General features: G+C 43.2%; 1 protein-coding gene across 1 annotated transcript in view; it reads left to right on the forward strand.

The window, feature by feature from the left end:
• Positions 1-506: 506 nt before the first annotated feature.
• Positions 507-21,550, forward strand: part of T265_07929 (hypothetical protein) — a gene marked incomplete at both ends in the record, with an annotated part of 25,038 nt that continues 3,994 nt past the window's right edge. Inside the window, one exon of the mRNA XM_009173589.1 lies at positions 507-638. Within this exon, the coding sequence (XP_009171853.1) occupies positions 507-638 (132 nt within the window). The remainder of the gene's footprint in view (positions 639-21,550) is intronic.

Below are 21,550 nucleotides of genomic sequence, written 5' to 3' on the forward strand. Positions count from 1 at the left end.
GCAAGCACCGTCATATTCCCATGAAACGGTTGCACTGGGAACATTGTTGGTTTTTTTCACCTGAATCGCGGTTGGCACCGTTGGAGCTATGGGGAACATGATTTTTTAAAAAAACTATTCAGTTGATATCGATTGTTTACGCTGTTAATTCGGGACCGAAATCGATTCAACCGAAGAAGCATTGCGTTACTGTCATGTGATTAAGTTTGTTGTCGACTGCAGTTTCCAGTGTGAGCATAGTTTAAAGTAAAGTAAAGTAAAGTTTAAAGTAAAATAAAACCTGATCGTGGGCATTTGCCGTGCATTATTTTTGTACAATATTCTTCGTTCACAAACTGCTAATCGATGTGGCTGCTGAGGATGAGTAGCAAATTCTTAATGTAGTAAATACGAGAACTGATCACTGGTAGACGGTTTCATACTTCATTTCAATCAACAATTAGCGCAGAGTTAAGAAATAAAAGAGGCTATTATAGATGGTAAATGCACGAACAAAATCTGTAGTAATGCGTTTTTCAAACAGACATGCAACACTACCTCCAGGAATGGAAAATTCCAAACTTTTCGTCTGTGGACCAGATCCTACTTGGTTGCGTCCAAGAACTCCAACTGTGAGTGGCTTGCAGAGTGGCAAATCCGTGAGTTCTGCACTGCGTGGCACTGTATCTAGTGTCTTCATAGAAGTCCCGTCCGACTGATACACGGTTACTTGGAAATCGTTTGTCATACATTCACCATCGTACTCCCACAGGACAATGGCGTTGACCGAGTTGGGAACTGCTATCACGCGAACAGACTTTGGAGGGCTCGGAACTGCAAGGGATTGGGAAACGTTGGGCGTCAGTAAGTCATGATATCAAGATAAACGCAATATGATCGAAATAAAATATTGTCTCCGGGCAAACGATATTTCCTTGAGTCACTTGAGTATGTAAGGACTTTTGGATATACCACTTCGTGGCCTTATTTCTTGACTTACGAATGACGACTAACTTTGTCACCACAATGATACCCCCTCCCCCTTGAATTACTGATTCCGTTTCGGAGTGGAACAAACAAGTAAGCTTCGTGAAACTATCCGTCGATTTTACTGGTGAAATGAACAAGGCCTTCGCTGCGGAGTTATTCATTAGAAAATGCCAACTGACCAGTTACAGACTGTTGAACAGGGAAGCAAAACTCTCATTTGCATCTTATTTACAAAAACTGGACATCCACCTCCTGAACGCGTCTTCTTGATCCTTCTCAGATATTCACTGACTGTTGCTCAAACCCAAGCAAATGCTACAAAGCGACTCCACAAATTTCGCAACAAATCTCCTTTTTCAAAAGACACAAAGCGAATTTACAGGAAGAAAACATACTACTCACATGCCTCCCCCATCAGTAGCCTCACCGTTACACTGGTATTCAATATATATATATATGCATAGAATCAAAATGTTAACCACACTAGTTCAGGAAGCTTGTTGGAAAATCTTCACGTGCCTTGTTTCGGACTTGTAGATGTGGCGTTGTTCTGGGTACGAAATACATGAAACTTTACAGAATTTAAGTAAATTGGAGTACACAGACCGAATAAAAAAGAGTTTATTTTGACCAAAAGACTGCAAATCAATGAGGTTTTGAACATTATTACTTGCGTATCGACAAGTAGAGATTACCTGCGGCTATGGTGATCGCGGAGCTCTTCACCTGTGAACCGGTCCCGATGCGGTTCCGTCCCATCACTCCAATCTGAATGGTCTCGCACAAAGGCAAGTTGGCGATTTCTATACTACGACCCATCGTCTCTAAAGACCTAAGGGAAGATCCATCTGCATCGTACACATTGACGTGGAAACCGGTGATTGGACACGCTCCGTCGTACTTCCATGTGACGGTTGCACTTGTTGCATTCGGAACTGTATTTATTCGGATACTCTTGGGAGAGTTAGGAACTGTAAGAGGTTGGAAAACACATTGTTCATATATCGAATGAATAGAAAAGAATCCATATAACTGAATCATCACATTACAGACTAGTGGGGCACCGTGAACAGAATGAACTCTGGTTTTCAACTACCGAGGTTAAAATGCGTACGTTACAGGTGGCAAATGACCTCATTACGAAGTGCACCCAGTGTGAGCTAAAAGTCTCTAAAAATAACGAGTTCTCGGTTAACTGTAGATCTCAAGACATCACGACTGCTTGTGAATCACTCTTGCACTCGATGAATTTAGTTCTCCAGTAAATTTACGGTACTCGAAATGAAAGCCTACGAATTCCTAAGAGTCCTCGGTAGGTGTTGTGATTCATAAAGCAGTACGACAAATAATGACTGCATTGCATTTCAAAACCAATTCAAGACCTCCTGGGCGACAGTGCTTTGTTAGCTGGTGATCGCTAGTTAGCACAATAGGATTCTACCATACTAGGTAGGTTAATCCATTTTGCACGAGACGGAAGACACACGGTTCCGCACATCAGGCCAGATGTTCATGAGGACCGATTCACTTGAACGCACATCATGAAAAAACGATTATGAAGCGTGAAAAGGGAAGTAATACAATTGCTGGTTGTTCGTAGTCACACCACTCTCGTTTGAACGGTCGTGTTCCTGTTCTGGCGTGATTATTTCGGTGAGTCCACAGCAAAGGGAAGCACTGGACTCGAGTTTTGCCCTTATTAGAGCTCATCAGCAGTGCATATCCAATGGCCGTGCCGGGACTTGAACCCCGGACATCTGACATGCGAGGCAAGCGCGTAAACACTACTCCACCAACGCACGTTGGACGCATCTGAATTATCACGTCTGAACAGGCGAACGTGTTCGCACTTGATCGATGTGATTGGTGTGTCCGACTCATCGAACGACGACCCAGTAACTGTCCTGGTTGACTACATGAATGCAAAGGTCGCTAGGGTAGTCAAATTGGGCTGTGGATAAGACAGAATTGACTGCTACGTTGAGAAATGTGTGAGGCCACGAGAAATCAACTCTACAAAGTGCTCCCGTTGACAAGCGATAGATTAGTTCAGCGTGATAGCTCTGGTAACAGTTAATACGTGCAGTGTCATTGATCCGGGATGATTGAACGACCCAGAGAATCTTCTCAGGGCGGTTGGTGTTTATCGTGGAACGCTTCCGGTACCTGGCTGCCATGTCACATGAAAGAATCACGAGGTTTGCTATTGTGCCGGATCGCCTAAGCCTAGATGGGACCAGTCGAGGAGTTGATGTTTGTCTTGAGCCACGGGTCTTCCGGTCACTTGATTCGTGCCTCAACAACTGAACTACCTCGAGCACATTGACTTGCCGCCAGTTCTAATGCTGGAACTTCTCCAAACTGACTGGATTTCCCCATCGTTCGATTAACATACTCAGCTACAGAAAAACTGTGAGTACTTTGAGCCTGGCGTTCACGCTGAAGGCTAAGTGTCATGTGCTCATCTAATCACGAGACGGAAATTTATCGCTTTGTCCCCGAATGAACAAGTTTTTTGAACAATATCCATAAAAGTTAGATTGGGAAAAAGTGCTTACCATGTAGATCCCAAACTTTGAGTGGTAATGCGCTCATGTTGCAACTGATGAAAACTTGGTGGAATAGCCGCTCATAGCTACGAATTGAAAGATTTAACTTCGATGTATATAGACAAGACATTTCAATACTTTGATGCAAGTAATAAGAAGGATTTATGGAGGCCGTTCATGCCTTCCATCAGTGGTAGGTTCAGTCCTTGGTGAGATAGAATGATAATACTATAAAGAGAAAGGGAATGAAACATTCCCTGATGAAGCACCTTCTGGGTACTCCATTACTCCAGATCTCCCTTTGTCGTGTGTGTAAGTAAAGGCACTTTAGCATTTACCTTTATTCAGGTTCTGAGGTAAAAGTATTCGAAAAACTTGACCAGAAAGGTAAAAACTCATTCCATCTAGGTGGGAAAGAGCATCCAATCAGGTCAAGCTAAAATGAAGACTCTGGAGTGGTGTCGCTGTTAGGAGGTAAGCCAAAAACTGTGTTGCTTTCAAAATGGTGCATATGCAGTTAGAGAAAACAAGAGGTAATAAGTCCAACAGCCTAAACTTTAGCAACTGGACCTGTTATATCTGCTGTTATATCTGCGTCAATCTGTGGTATCTGCTGCTGACCCGCTCCAGTGCCTAATGCCGGAGACTCACAGAAGGGAACACAACAGCTGTATTCCGAACAAGCGAGTGAGTGAGAGAGCAAAAGTTACAACGGCCCCACACTATTTAAAGGGGACTTTCTGACATTGGTCCAGGCTGTCTGATAGGTGTTAATGAAAACCCATCAACATCGATCGTGCCTCTATGGAAAGCCTGAACGCAGATCACATTCGGTCGTGCTTCTGTAGCCGCAAGAACACTCATCAGGTCTTGCTGAATTGATTGAATGATTGAGTGGCCTGGATGCTTGCCGGCTTTCCTGTTGAGATTTTGGTGAAGCAGTAGGTTCCGGATATTCTGAGGTTGATTTCAGGAATCTGACCTTCCTAATAGGGCCTATTGGCCAATCATTCGAGCGATACCTTAGAATGGAAACGAGCTATTTTCAGATAAATGGTGTACGTGTCATGGGTTTTATGCGAAAAAAAAACTAGGAGAGAAAGCTTTCACCATAAACAGCGCGTTGTGTGAAAATGAACCGAAGTGAATTGGGGCGGACAAAACAGTCGGGTAATTCATCGGAATGCTTGCAAGGTTACCTGAAGCAATAGTGAATATCGAACTTTCGGCTTGTGGACCGGATCCGAACTGGTTACGTCCAACCACTCCAACCGACAGTTCAACGCACATTGGCAGATTCTTGATTTCCACGCTGCGCCCGATTGCATCCACGGTCATCAACGATGATTCGCCCGGTTTGAGCACACTTACTTGGAAATGAGTGGTAGTGCACGCACCATTGTAGTCCCACAGCACGGTCGCATTGGGCACATTCGGCACCGTTATCGTACGAATGTTGCTGGATAAGCTGGGGACTAGGAAAAATTAAACGGACAAGTGCACTGCTTCCCGGTTGAAAAGTCACAACACTGACAATACGATCAGAAAAAACCGCATCACCGACGTCAGTTACAGTCAAGGGATACATTTCGGAAATGAAGCACACTAGGACTGAAGCCGACGCGACCTCAAATTTAGCGAAGAACTCTTACCTCTGTATCTCTATTCGGTAAAATGAAAAAGATTAGGACCGGTCGATGGCTTTGGGAGTGAAACGGGCCACTCTTTGTAGTGGCTCCATTTAGAAGGTGGACAGTATTGTACACACATGAGTGTGAATTTCGGTAAAAGGGAGCTTCACGAATAAAAGTGTCGCTTGGTTTCTATGGGACCACACACAGAAATGTTAATAAGCAGACAAAACAATATGACGCACAATCCTGTCATCCGCTACTGCAAAGCTGGACTGGCATGGGGCCTCTGAAAGATATCGCTCGGATTAAGGAAGACCACCCCTTATCATGGTGAAACTACCTGTTCTCCCTTCTTTCTCATAGTGTACGTTGCTGAATTTATTTCTATGATACCTATATTTAAGTTTTTCTGCAATATGCTCTAGAAATAGTCTAGTCCTTGATTAAAACAACTTGAAAGCGATGCAATTCATGCACTTTTTAAGTCCACCACGAAAATGGCACTCATTCATGGTGTTCTTCCGAGCGAATCAGACAGTCTCAACATCCTATTACTTCATTCCCTGGTGTCCACAGATGAAGGCGGACGTCCAGATAGTTTTGTTCCAATTCCATCAAATTGGATTCTATTGGCCGTAAACCAGAAAAACACTACTCACGACTGTTGAAAAAAAATTGCAGCGTTTCTCCTGGAAACGACCGGGGATTTTCGTGTTGCAGGACAAAGCTAGGCCTGTGTTGTCGTATGACACTACTCATAAGGTTGCTGAACACTCGTCGAGGCCTGTATCAATGAAGAAGAGTGACAACAAGCTTCCCCAGAGTGCTAATCGATCACATGTAGAACATTTAACAACATAAATATATGTGAAATGACAATTTCGCCTCCACAACAGCTTCCTAATCGTGCTGTATTAAATGCATGCACGCCATAAAGTGAACCTGTTTTTCAGTCTGTCGGTCGACTGATTTTTTGCAAGCATCCCTCTAAATTTCGTTCTGTCTGCAGTGAATATATGATGGGAGCAGCCCAGATTTGAAACGAATCGCTGACTGAGTTGGTTCGTTACGGCTGATAGGCTACAGGAAATACTGTATGTTGTTACCTGCAGGTATGGTGAACAGATCGCTGTTCGTTTGTTGACCGGCTCCGACCAGGTTACGTCCAAGAACTGCGACTTGTAGTGGTTCACACAGAGGAAGACCGGTGATCTCGGTGTTACGACCGCTTCTGTCCAAGGTCCTTATCAAAGGCCCATCTGGTTTGTACACGCTTACTTGGAAACCGGTTGTTGGGCACGCCCCACTGTACTCCCACAAAACATTCACGCTAGCTGCATTCGGTTCAACTATGGTGCGAACAGAGTCTGGAGGGTTGGGTACTACAAAAAATTTGAAAACAAGATGTGCTTGATACCCAACGGGGAAAAAACGACTGATTGCATCTTGGGTCACACTGGGCCTGGTTCTTGGGATTCAGTCAAACGTTTGAGATGGCATGAGTATCTAGCTACGAATCAGCACGCATCATGAGAGTCTAACAAATACCCAACCAGGTGAAAACTTAGTTTAAATAGTAATGCATACAGATTTAACTAAGAATCAACAAACTCATGTACCTAGCGGGACCCTGATAATCAAGCACTCTTTTCGGATGGGAATCTTTTTAACACATGCATGAAATCGAACTTCGTTTAAAATATTTTACGGGGAAATGCTGTTTTGGTTTGATATTGGCGAGAATTTCAGCCTATCTACTCTGCTTAGTTCACAAGATAAAATAATAACTGGAAACACGCGGAATGATGTATTTCAAATATATCCTTAAGAAATAAGGAACTATTCAACGATTTTCGGCCACATTCTTTAGCATTCACTAAGTTTGGCTACTTTTCCGCTAACAATTTAACGTCGTGCGTCACAAAATGGAACATTTTACTCTCCAATTTTTCAATAGTCGCGGAATACCGGTGTAACGGTGATAATACTTATGGGGGTATGCAAGCAGTATGTTTTTCTTGGAAATTCGCTCTGCGTCTCTTGAAAAGGGGAGATCTGTTGCGAAATTTGTGGAGTTGCTTTGTAGCATTTGCTTGGATTTGAGCAATGAATGATTGGAGTCAATGAATATTTAGAGAGTTCAAGAAGACGCGTTCAGGAGAAGATGGGTGTCCAGTTTTTGTGAATAAGATGCAAATGAGAGTTTTGCTTCCCTGTCCAATGGTCTGTAACCGGTCATTTGCCTTTTTCTAATGAATAACTGAAAGAAAACCTTACTTCCACTGGTAATGAAACGTATCAGCTGTGTTCGACTTCCGGTACCTGTACTGGAGTCTCAGGAAACATCTCGAGACTGGTCAGCGCTCAACGTTTCCTGCCTTTAAAGCCAACGAGGTAGAAAATTCTATCGCATTCCCACCATCTGGCATCTATGTTGTTTTACTATATTAATGGAGGTTTCCCCAACAAAAATGTGTTACTAGAGCGTCTACCTGTTTCCGTCACATGACTTGTACACCGTTGAGACTGCTGCCACTATCCCAACCCTTCCAAAACAATTTTCAGTCACTTTAAAAACCCTGTTGCTTGGATCCCACTATAATTCTCTCTGTACAGCAAGTGCCACAATTTAGCGTCCAAAGCACTTCAGATGATGTGCTTACTCGACCTTTAATTCAGCAGCAGTCACCTCATAGACCCATCAATCTTTGACACTGTCCTAGTGAAACACAAAGTGTTCCGTTTGGACTGGGACCGGACTAGCTAACCCTCAAGGAACATTTAGAACTCTTAAGGAACGCGAGGGTATGGGGTACTTAATTTACTAAAAAGCAAGCCACATACGAATGTTTGGAACCAGGAAAGACCACTGATTCAAGCCGATTTGGGATTTTGAGTGTAAATGTGTCCGTCATGTCCCTGCAGACCTCCAAGAGCTCACCATAAATTCGCTTAATCCCACAAAGATATGTACTAATTCACCCGGCAAGTTAAGCCCTCGTGGAGGGAAACGATTGATGTTTGGGCACAAAATACCATTGCGTCGAAAGGTAGACCCAGAATATATAATTTCATAAGGTTGGTTTACTAGTGGGAAATTGGCCAAAATATGATACGGCTTTCTTGAAAAATATTCCAATGACACGTTTTGGGCTTTTAGCCTCAGAACATTAAAAGAAATCACGTTGTCATCCTTTTGCATGCATGAAGTTTTGAAAGCTACTTCTTTTGTCCCGTCTAAGCATAGTCACCGATTTAACTTCGGCACTATAGACATTGGAAGTCACGTGCATTTACTGTGCTTACTAAACGTGACTTCAGTCAGGTGATAATCAATGTACAAGTTAGTATATCCAGGCTCAGTATTGCTGATGCTCTCAAGTGATAATATAAGAAGTTTCAGAAGACTGCGCAGAGTGTAACACTCACATTAGTAGGGAAATGAGGTGCGTTCAAAGCGCAAATTAAGGAAAAAAGAGTGAGAACTGTGAAAGAATGAGGTCAACTTAAAAGAAAACTACTCACAAGGTTGCTGAAAACTCTTCGACAGCCCACGACCGGTTCCGCGCTTCTTAGGGCTCAGTAGGTAGGCGCAGTCCCCGAGTTTCCGTCAACCTTACGCTCTACTTGAACTCAAATCGCACCGTTTTCGAGAAATACACTCATTTGCAAATCAACTTAAACGGCTTCATATACGCAAGATTAACCATCCTAAAGTAAGCGTCGGAGCTACACCGTTAGCTTAGATAAATCTCATGTCGACTGGTCATGTATGAAAGGAATTACACCAGTACGGAAGAAAAACAAACTTCTACGAATTCTGTTTTGAGTAAGAGGCGTCAGAACCAACACTGGTGCATATGTTCAGATATTAGAATAGTTGATACCACCACTCGTGGTCACAACCAGACCAAGGGGTACGATATTAGTTTAGTTTTGTTGTGCTGGTGATTACGTCGTAAAATATTACCGAAATCACTCCCAACAAGAAGGCATTACAAGGCGGCTTTAAAATATGTCGTAAAATGAACTTCTTGCCGTTTCAAGCAATGCCTTGACAAGTGGAATGGGCAAAACTATTTTTAAAAAACGGACCGTATGAGAAACATAGTCACAGTGACAAAACCAAGGAGATACCTTCTACACATTAACAGATTTTCATTGCCAAAATTGTGCAGAAATGCTGTGCGATCTGTTATGCGTGAAGGCAATCGTCAGCAAAGTCAGAACCCTGTTCTTCTTTAGAAAAGCAGTCGTTTAGATTTTCCAGCCTGCTTGAGACGAATCAGCTGGGTTCAACCATTTGATGCGTAGCTTAACCACTCACTAGGCTTCTGATCGCTAAGAGGCCGCAAACTCATTGGTGGATATAACGCCGAAATATTGCAATCGCACTTACTGAAAGATGGAGTCATCGCATACCAACTTAAACAAAGCATCGACGTGTTCAGATGTGAAATTAACACGCATGCTTCGTTGAAATGAAGGGGACTTCCACCTGGGTTTCAGTCAACTGGATTTTCAATTTAGGAGATCCTGAAATTCGGGTACCGCTTTTAATTAATGGAATCAAAGGAGCACGAAACCTGTTGTGAATTACACACAAATTTCGGTGCGCTTTACTATGCTACTTATAAGTTGTATACTATTGCTGGTTTCAAAACCGCATCGGAATCCACAGGTTCTTGATACTGCCGATATTAGGGATGAGGTAGCGTTCAAAAGCTTGTTATTTATAAGTAGCATGATTTGTTTAACGAAAATTTGCCTTCACATTTGCAAACGCAAAGGATTTACCTGCGGTTATGGTGAACACAGTGCTGTCCGCTTGTGGTCCCAATCCCATTTTGTTGCGTCCCCGCACTCCAACCAGTAGATCAACACACATTGGCAAACTACCGATTTCCGCGCTACGACCGATGGTGTCCACTGTCGTTAGAACTGACTCGTCCGGTTTGAGTACGCTTACTTGGAAATCGGTGATTCCACATTCGCCGTCGTAATCCCACAGGATATTCACGCTTGCTGTGTTTGGTACTGGTATTGTGCGTACGTTTCTGGGGGCAACGGGAGCTAGAAAATAGCGGAAATCATAGGGTACAGAATCGCATCGAAAGCCGGATGGTTTCAAGCTAAGTAGGTTGGTCATAAATTGTTCGTTATGGTTTCGACTAAAGGATCCGAAGTTTTCTTGTTGTTCTCGAACTATCAATCCTATCATTGTGATGTACCTAGTAGCGATTTTCACTTAGATGAAGTCGAATAGTGATTTTATAAGTCCAGAACTTGCCCAAAACTTGACTGATGGAAAATGCTTCCTCAGAGGAAGAAGGATTTCACAGGATGAATGAAACTTCCATCTGGGAAGGTGTCAAGCTTGGGGGCATGTGATGGGGTTTATGTGAATCGAGAATGAGGAGATCTGCCGTCCTATCTAAGTGAAAGGTAATCACAGTGCGGATCAATCCCTTGTGGCCGGACGGAGAACTGTTGAACCACTGGCCAGGAGGTCCTGCATTCGAATTTCTCTAATCTTCTTGAGATACTCGTTGCCAAGGGTTTCCAACCAGCATGGAACAGTGCATCTCGCTTTTTCAGGTTCATTCACATTATGAACTCTCGATTGAAAGTTTAAAAAGCAGGCGAGCATTTTCAATGCTAATCTTTTCGATCATCGAACCAGAACTAACGTCAACGTACGACTCTGTTTATGGAGTAGAACAGGCTTGGCTTTAACTATTAAGGAACAGATGTGACCTAACAGCGGATGAATAAGGGTTAATTAAACATCAAAATTGTATGAATGCAAATGAAAAAATTACCTGCGTCTATGGTAAATTGGGAGCCTTTCGTCTGTTGACCAGGTCCGACCTGATTGCGGCTCAGCACTCCAATTATTAAAGGCACACACACTGGCAGATCACGGATAACTGTGGTATGGCCGAGTGTACTCAGAGACTCGATAGACGTCCCGTCTAGCCTGTATACACTCACTTCAAAATCGGTAGTCGGACACATACCGTCATACTCCCAGGAGGCGGTCACACTTGCAGAATTCGTCTGTGCCTCTACAACAATGTTCTTTGGGGCAGCGGGTACTGTAAAGGTTTGAAGAACACAGGTGCCGAAAAAAGTAAAACATTGACAATAAACTTAGAAGGACGTAACCCAAGGCAACCAACGCACTGTCTATTTGAGGCACGAAAACTGTGACTCGCTTTTGCTGTTTAGTTAACCTGAGATTAGGTCTAAATTGTTGGTTGTTTTGACACCAATGAAGAACTGTTTATCATTCTGGGAGATTATCTGGGATCTTAGTAACGTCTGAAGGGCCAGTTATCCACAAAAAATAAAACACTTCGTTTCCTCGTCATAGTCCCCTTCGGGAAGGATTAGTCTAGACGAAAAAGAATGCGATGGACGGGTGTGATGAACGGGAAACAGATTATGATTGTGAGAATGGCAGACACTGAGAAGCCTCCGGTCTTTGTAACTCTGTTCGCTTTGCAGCGCAGATCATGGGTGATATGCAGTCACAGTTTTCAACCATTTCATTCTACTTGGGACGTGAACATAGGCGCACCAGAACTCGTGCGCGATGACAAGCCATCTCATCAACTTTGCAAACATCATTGATCCTATTCATCTGGAAGTTGGGCTTGGACGATGCACCTGCCACCGCTCTACTATCGATCGAATCACTCATCGTAGATAGGCCTTTGCAAGAAATATCAGATTTTATTTGAAAGTATGTAAGTATGGAAGGTTTCCGTCCATCCTTAGCGTCCACTATACATGTTTGTCTATATTACTCCCAAGTGTGTCGATTTTCTAAAAACCGGCACTCGGTTTTGGCAGTGGTAGCTGGTAGTAAGCCACCTCCAACTCCCTTTTCCTGTTTGTTTCCCAAAAAGAGCACGAAAAGACGTGCAGTGTCCTCTCCTCATCTTACAGAATATCAAAGGTTATTGGCTGTACCTGTTCAAATTCCGTTACACTTGTTCAGTGGTGGCCATTTTATGGCACAAATAAGGGTTTGGCATGACCTACACGTTTGTTCAGTATGAATGAATTAATGGGACAGCAAGACAAACTATGAGCTGCTTTTATTTTAACCCGGAAACTCCTTATCCACTCAGTGCGTTTTCAAACGTACATGCTGGTTACCCCGACTAGCTTTGTTTCACCGAGTTTCGGGCTTTATCGTAAGCCTAGAGCACTCATGCACTGATCGCTTATATCCATCAACTGAGTCGAAACACGGCCCCATACGCCGCAATCATCCCTCGACCCCCATAACCTGTGCAGTGCTGGTAGCTTTCGGATGTTGGTTTGCTTGCCGGATTCCATCAAGTATCAGCAAGAACAAGAGCTGTAACGGAAACCTTTTCTGCAAGTGTCGTCGACATTACGAATGTCTCTATAACCGGGATGTTCAATGCGTTATACTATCGAGGTCAATAATACCTTTTACAGATAAAGCACTAATCCGTCATCTGCGCATGACATGTTCAATGTATATACCAGGTTCAGCTGCAAAATACATCTTTGTTCACTCTCAAAAGGTACACTGACAGCATGACACGATTCCATCACAATGGAGCAGGCATGTATTTGTCATTGGAAAGTCCTTGAAATCCAACAAGACATTACTGCTGACCTAGCGGTCAAGGTCACGCCAAAGTACATCAATATATGTTTCGTCCATAGGGCAAAATAATGGGCACGTGACTGAACACTTCTACGCAAGACATCCTAATGGCAAGTGAAGCAGGAGGCAAGGCCGTCACGTTACAGGAAAGCTGATGTGAAAGAACACCAAAATAATGTTCTGCAAGGGCGAAAAAGTGAGCTAATTAAGAAGAGGGAAGCTGGCATAAACAAGTCATGTGGCACCCAAATTTGATGGACAAAGTGGTTTCTGTGACCCCGGTATAATACTTAGTTCCATAATTGCGCGTTTGAGCGGCTCATGAACCGACCTGGCTAATTTCATCACATATTTCGTACAATCCTCCGCAAAAATGTCTTTTCTTCCCGGAGGGAAATCCGCTCAAAACTTTCGAATTCTCATCGGTCTGTATCGAGTCTAAAGGTGCCGCAGTAAACTGTTGAGTAAATCCCCCATTGGCTGGACGATCATGTCGTTGAAACAAACCTCCTCAGTAAAGAATCACTCTTTGATGTCTTTTATTACAGTGGCTTGAGAAGTCGCAGTGACGGATTCTACCCTGTGCACGGCTTCCCATGATTACATGTGATTGATATTGCAAACGATTCCTATACTGCTGTTGCTTCTGTTTGCGTTTTGACAAACTGCCAAATCACAATGTTTTCATTCTCCGTTTTACTCCTAACGTGTTCCTACCTCCTGGATAACAGAAAACTGGTCGAGTGGGACTGTTTGTCGCTATAATTCGACCTTGAAAATCATAGTATTCAATCTTGGTATGATATGTCGAGAATGATGAACATTAGCGCGTTGTCCTTTAGAACAAGGCGTTGGGCTGCACTCATCTGCGCATCAATGTGGTTTCAACGGGGACTCAAATTAATCCCAGCTGAATATCTTAGTTATGGTATTCTTCAACCTAACAGGCCACCGAATGTTTCATTTGAATCTCTCGTTAAAACCGGATAGTTTCGAAAATGAAGGTGTTTTTCGAATTTTGAATGATTTGGGTTCAGGTTAGGCCCTAGTTTGTTTGAAGGGAAAACCGGGGACTGCGCCCACCTGATCAGCCTAAAGAAGGTTGAAACCGCTGGCGGGCTTTTGGAATGTGTGATGTTTCTTCAAGAAGACAGCAGGTTGTTTACGATGCAAGTTTTCTTGTTACTGTGAGTGCAGCACCATTGAGGTCGCAAACAGACGCATTTGTCTGGTGTGAATCGGGTGGGGACATCTCCGGTACTCAGTGTTTGGTTCAATGATCTGGTCAGAAGGTTTTTACTGTAACAGCCGTCAGTGTCACTGAATTTGGTCTGAAGGAACAGATCAGAAGTGGACCACTGAGTTACTCGAAAAACTTAATCACCTTTGGTATTTTGGATGCGGATATGTTGAAGGAAGTTCATGTAGTCACCAAGATCGACCTAACTGGTGTTCTTCCTAAACAGGGGTCGGTTGTGTACATACAACTGAACGTGTCACGTTTGCGATCGTTTGTGACGGATATATCCACCCAAAATAAAATTTAAGTCGAAAACAGAAGGAAAACGAGAAAGTTGACAAGTTACCTGAGGCTATGGTGAACTCAGAGCTATTTGTTTGTTGACCGGATCCCGCTTGGTTGCGTCCCTCCACTGCAATCCGCAACGCCACACACATTGGCAGGTCGACAATTTCTGTGCGACGATTGCTTGTGTCCAAATGCTTCAGCAAAGACCCATCCGTCCTGTGAATACTCACACGGAAATGGTGGATGGAACACGAACCGTCATAGTCCCATGTGACCGTCGCGCTTGCAACATTTGTGACTGTGTGGACACGGACGTTCTTCGGAGGACTGGGTGCTGAAATGAGTCGGAGTGCACTCCGCATAGATTTGGTCGGAACACGGTTATAAATACCTTTAGTTCACCTGCAATAGGTTGATTGTTCCGTCAAACTGAAAGATACAGCTGGAAACACTGCACACTGCGGTTGTTTTCGAATGACCAAGTTTTGAAAATACTATAATTTTAAAAGGTGCTACAACTAGAGTGCCATCAAATAGATCTCTAGAATGATGCTCAACTACACATCGTGCATCTTCGGCCGAGCATTCGACTTAGAACCAGATTGTGACCCTTGAAAGGTGGGTTCAGAACTAAAAGGCCCCACCATATTAAAGCAGTAAAGCGTCACAATTCATCATCTTCCGTCTGACCGATCTCCCGGTAGAGCAGTCAGATTAGCGATAGATTTGCTGGACCGTAAGACAGGCTGTTTTATCTGCGGCTGAGGCTTTCTCTACTAGAGTTATTTGTTGACCAAAGGGACTGAAAGATACAGACCGACACTGCATAACAAAACAAATGAGACACAAGGGGTTTGGGCTTAAATAAAGCTTCCGCACACGAAGGAAAAGTGCATGGCACCTGAGTGTCCCTACTGGTATGGTCCTTTCACTCTGCCAGGACTTGTTAGTGACAGTTTGCCTGTTGTTTCCATGCTGGTGCATGTGAAAAGTAAGGTCACTTTGCGGTAAATGTTGCGAGATAAAGGAACGGTAGATACCAAATGCTCAGAGACAGTGAGCAGACAGATTTTTTCAACGATACCAGAACAGAAAAGACCGAACCGTGGATTGTTTTCGGTGAGAAGGGAGGAGCGTTTTGTCAAATTTAAGTTCAAAGCATAGTAATTGCTACCTTTTCTCTACCAGTTTCTCCTGTGATTAGTGATTCCCACCTGTTATGCTCCATCACGGTCTTCATACCTGTTTTTCACCTCGCTACGAAGGCCGTCTCATAAGACACTCGCGTATTTGTGCGTCCGTGTATATCGCTGTGCCCACTTACCTAGCCTCGTTCAGGCTACCGCTGCTAAACCCCCTGTGTATCGTCCTGTCGTGATGGCCCGGTAATCGTATCGTCAGTCACGATCACGACCCTGTTATCAGAGAGAACTCGAATCACGGAGCTGACATACCGATCGTCGTTTGAGAATAGGTGTTAATTACATGTTGACAGCTCAGTGGATTCTACCAAGAGACCTATCCGTAACGATTGTGTGGTATCATTTTCCACCGGCAGTCGTTCTTGGGGACGTGTTAAATTTAGGAGTACAACATTGATTTGCTTTTTGAAGCCTTTCATTATCGACACTCCATTTTTGGAAGGAAATCTTTAAAAAAGACATCTCCTTCCACCATCAGATCCAAAGTCATGCTCTCAAAAAAATCTCAGACTTTCTAGATTCAGTTCACCTGCTACATTTAGAGTGAGATATGCTGCTTAGAAAGTATGCGCTTTAAACAAAACAGAACCATAAATATCATCTGTCCACCAGAATCAAGAGCCATTTCTGAGAGTGATGCAGGCGAGAATGCTGTTCACTCAATATTCTTTGTACAATCGATATGCTCTGATACCAGTGGTATCTGATTTGTGTCTGACTCCTCAATCAAGAAGTTAGGTGAGTTGCGTTCAGAGGTTAAAGAACTGCTTCTCAGGCGTAAGTCCTCAGAGATATTTTAGACGCTACTGAAAACGATCTTAAAAAGTGATATGGTCTGGTAGTTTCTTCGTTGAGTTGGGCAACTTAGTTGCAAACGATTCATCACCATGCGCACCGCTTCAAATGGTGTGTAGTTGGTCAGTGACCACGTGATGTTTGAGCCCCCGCCTCTTCTGTTCTCATCCATTGGTTGGTGTTCGAGGGAGTCCTATATCCTGTCTCTAATGGTTTCAATTTGTGGCACGTGTTCATTTAAACCATGGCGGTTCTTGTGTCTTGGTCTATCACTCCGATAGTCGGCTCTCGTCGAGTGGTGCGAAAATTTGATCCAGTTCAACATGAATCGAATCGGTCGCAAAGTCCCATCCCTATAAAAATTTCTTCCTGTGCTCCATGTCTTGGTTTACCAAGATTTTCATCTTTTCCAGCGAGAATTTTGTGCTCTTCGTGGGCCTTATATACAGTGATCAGGGGCAGAGGATTATACTTCTGGGTTTTTCACTTAGTGTTTTGATTGCAGTTGTTTCCACTTAGCTTTGTAAATATTGTCAGTCGGTCTCGAGGTCAGTTTCCGTTGAGTACAACTCGTTTTGTGGGTCACAATCATTGCTTTCGGAAAGAGTAATCTGTCTATGAGTTCGGATATGTTCTTGATATAAGGCAAAACGTTCGTTTGTTTAGCCGTTTTGTCTCTGCTCTTCTCGACGCTTCTTCAGGTTTCTTCTGACTAGTTTCCTCAGGTATTCATCGTTCTGTAATAGTCTGAATAATTTTCTTCGCTTTCCTCAGTTCTGTCGTCTTTTATTGTGTCTCCACTTTCTTGAATAAGCTTTGAAAGCAACTCGTCTGATGGTCGTTGTGCTAGTTAAGCACTTAATTCGTACGCATGCCAGTTTTGAGAGCCCTGTCCGCCTTCATCTTCATTAAAACGTCCAAGACAGATAGTACCTTGCTTCCTACCACTTAGGTCATAAAACTGACTGTTGGGATAAAAATAGAAATAAGCACTCATCACCAGGAAAGTAGGTGAAATAAATTAGAACAATTATACGAAGAACCTACTGGGCTGTCACGAGAAGGCTGTCGGTGGCTTCATGAGAATAAGCGGTTCTTCCCTGTTACAATCACACCTTGAGGTTGACGAAAAAATGTGCTATCAGCCAGTACTATTAGCCAGTCGAAAATATGATCTATTTTGGGCTTTCAGCCGCATAATCAAAAACTGATACTGATCCAAATCCCTATTCGTTTTGTTATTGAACTCTTCAATGGACAGAGAATACTAACTAAATTGTCACATTACAGAACATGACCTGTTTGGAAACGACTACTATTGCCCACGTATTAGTAGGTGTAAGCAATCCATAAACTAATCAAACGATGCTGTTTTCTAGATCAGTGTGATGCCATTATATTCCATGTTCCCATACTCCATTGCTGTCGGATTGTCATAGCTGAGGACGTGTCACTTGTCGATTTCCTTTGGCACTGTTCATGGGGCTAATTGCTTTGAGCGTTCGCACGTCTCACTTGAACAGCCGCACACCTGTCGTCCATTCAGTTCACTAGAGATCGTCACAGCGACAATAATAGCTAATATCCTGCAGCCGTTCCTCTCGAAATGAAAACCTATGGTGCTTGGAATGTGTGGAACCTAGATATGATGTTTTCCACGTAGAACGCTGTCTAATGAGGCAAGACTACATGAATGAAGTTGCAATGAAAGAGGCTTTTAGGGAAGGCTATGAGTGATGGTAAACGAAATTGCTGTTACGGAGTATGGAACCGATGGGAACTGATGGTCGACATATCTGAGGTGAGTGAGAATCACTTGTGGCAAGACAATTATTTGCTACGCAAGTTACCTGCGTTTACAGTGAATGATGAACTATCTGCATGTGGGCCGGATCCAACTTGGTTGCGACCCAGTACACGAGCCACTAGCTGCACACATACAGGTAGACCAGTGATCTTCTTTCTACGACCAGTGACATCCAGAGTTTTGAGAGGAGGTCCTTCTGGATTGTGCACGCTTACTTGGAAACTGGTGGTCGGACAGGAGCCATCGTAATCCCATGAAACAGTCACGCCCGATGCATCTTGTTCCGTTACTGCACGTACGTTTTTTGGGGCAGTTGGAACTACAAAATGATATATTAAAAAACGAAACTCACAAACGGTATGAACAGGTTCATTTCCATGAATGGTTTTTCATCTAGCAGGTATATCTATAGACGGAACAGTTTCTTATTCAGAATTTTTGGTATTTCTATACAACATGCCTATTCAAAAGAGAAATAAGTGTGCCTCAAGTTCCAGCTATTCCGTTTGGCTAACGAATCCACTTTTTCCGTGGGTACATCTCGAGCCATTATGCTTCAAACTACTCGGTTTTCTCAGATCCTCTTAATCTCGGTTCAGTTAAGTCCAAGTTTACGTTTTCCTTGACGACCCAGTTAGGCAATGTGCCTTTAGTTATTCTCTGTTTGTTCTTGTTTTGTATTGTTGTCCCCAGTAGTATCATTATTTTTATTCATTTCACGTGGGATTTGCGTTCCATGTGATCCAAATGCAAACAAAGGATGGTTACAGAAGCACTCCAGCTTTTACAAAGTTTTGCCTGTTGTGGTATACGACTTCCACCACAGTTTACAACGCTTTACTACTGCTATTAGTGAAAGAAATTGACCTTTTTCTATGCTTGACGCATTTTGAACAGTTTAACTCTGGCGGCTGGATGCACACTGCTTCAACAACAGGATGTTATTAAGAGTCGAGCTTCGGATGTTCCGAACAATATGACGAATAGATTGAAGGTATTGAGTGAAATAATATTTTGTGAATGTTTTTCGTTGGAATACTAATTGGATCTAAGCTTGTTAACTTGTTTGGATTGAAGCTTGAAAATGGATTCATCGATGAGCAGGCTGTTTCTGATTTGTCGCAGCATTTTGGAAACGATGATTCAATATATATCGATGAGGTCTTAGCGGCAAGGCAGCAAAAAATCGGCCAAGGAATGCGTGCAGGTATCGAAGAAGCGTTTCATGCCTGAATGGAGAAAATCACTTGTTTGTGTAAGACAAGCATGTGGCAGTAACTTGGGGAGCTATATCGGTTATGCTAGGGTCAGTTTTGATGATTGGAGTTGAAAAGGAATGGAAGGGAAATCTATAGATTTTCATTAGATCAGGAGAGCGGGGACGACAGTGTACCTGTAGGGATGGTGAACTCCGAGCTATTCATTTGTGGGCCAGATCCAACTCGGTTTCGCCCAAGTACTCCAACGAGCAATGTCACGCACATTGGTAAATCACTGATTTCCGTGCTACGACCTTTAGTTTCCAAATACTTGAGGGAAGATCCTTCCAGTTTGTAAGCGTTTACGATAAAATCCACGGTGGAACACGCATCGTCATAATCCCAGATAACTGTGGCGCTTGCAATATTTGGAACCGTGATTGCACGAACGTTCTTTGGAAGACCAGGGACTGCAAGACATAAGGAGGCATTACACATCGGCTTTCGACAAATAAAAGGAACTACATGATACTTTGAAATCTATAAGCGTATGTGTGTAGTGATTAAGAAGGTTGTCCGGGGTGTGTGAAGTACTGATGAAAGGAAGAAAGCCCTTCCTGCGTGGTTATTAGAAAATGCTACCTGAACAGCTACAGGGGGAACAAAACTCTCATGTGCATCTTGTTCACAAAACTGAATATCCTGGAAGACCAGGGACTGCAAGACATAAGGAGGCATTACACATCGGCTTTCGACAAATAAAAGGAACTACATGATACTTTGAAATCTATAAGCGTATGTGTGTAGTGATTAAGAAGGTTGTCCGGGGTGTGTGAAGTACTGATGAAAGGAAGAAAGCCCTTCCTGCGTGGTTATTAGAAAATGCTACCTGAACAGCTACAGGGGGAACAAAACTCTCATGTGCATCTTGTTCACAAAAACTGAATATCCATATTCTCTTTAAACGCGTCTTCTTGAACTTTCCTGGATATTCACTGAGTGTTGCTCAAATCCAAGCAAATGTTACAGAGCGATTCCACAAATTCCGTAATAGCTCTCACTTTTCAAGAGACGCAAAGCAGATTTACGAGAAATCATACTACTCGCATGCCTCCCCATCAGTAGTATCACCGTTACACTGATATGCACACTCGAGTTAGACGCTGATTATCGACGTCTGTCTTAAAAAGCAGTATTGTCCCGGCTTTCAAATGGTTGCGCAACACCAGAACGGGGAGCTTGTCAATCTGCGGACGATGCGACACTTGAGTTTCTGTAGTCTAACAACTAAAGCTACGGTACGTCAATCAAGAATATGAATAACATGAATCACCTACCATCAGTAACCCGAAAAATATTTTTAGTTGACTGTATGTAGGAGTAATTTGTTAGCCCGTTAAAAGTTTGTAGGGCTCAAAACAAATGTTAGGAACGCGTGAAGCGGACAAAATACATTTTGATCCACTTTGATTTTCGGGGATTCAGAGCAGGCATGTTGACCTATTCCACCGTTCTGTTTATTCACTGACTATCACATTCTAATTGATATTTCCACAAGTGAAAGCCTCTGCGAAAGTCGTCACACTTTTTTACGAGACGCCGATCACATGGAAGAGTAGCTGGACCAATAACATTGCCCACTTTCTCCAAACGAACATCACTTCTCCCAATCATTTATGTCCCAAAAGATCATAGTCAATATGTCGTTTCGTACTACAGTAAGAAAGCTGGGTGAATCTACTGGTACGCTCCTCTTAAATCGGGTATTTGTAACATTTACTGCTTAGTTGCCATTCCACCTGAGGGACGCACAACGGATAAGATGCTGACATGTTCCGCAAGCCAAGACAGGATAGGTGGGGTTCATGAGATTGGGTTCAAACCGCAGTCTTTCATGTCAATAGGTTTGTGCCCTACACATAGCTGTCCAGAGCTCAGGTTCCCTGTTGACCCTGGCATTGTTGCCCTTGTGTCAATCTTCGTTCTTTCCTATCCTTCTTCCTGAACCACTTGTCAGCTCGTAGTTCTGAACGAATTTATAAATTATAATTCGACCTCTTAAAACCTCTTGCTCCGTCCACCTAACATTCGTGTCCAATATTAGTCGAATCTCTCGAGCTTTTCGGTTCAAATGAATATTGTTCAAAGGTTACTTGATAACTATCTGTTTATCTGTCGTGACCGGATAGGTATACTGTACGGGGACCAACCGCTCT

The sequence above is a fragment of the Opisthorchis viverrini genome (genome assembly GCF_000715545.1).
Source record: "Opisthorchis viverrini unplaced genomic scaffold opera_v5_198, whole genome shotgun sequence".
Taxonomy (NCBI): Eukaryota; Metazoa; Platyhelminthes; class Trematoda; order Opisthorchiida; family Opisthorchiidae; genus Opisthorchis; species Opisthorchis viverrini.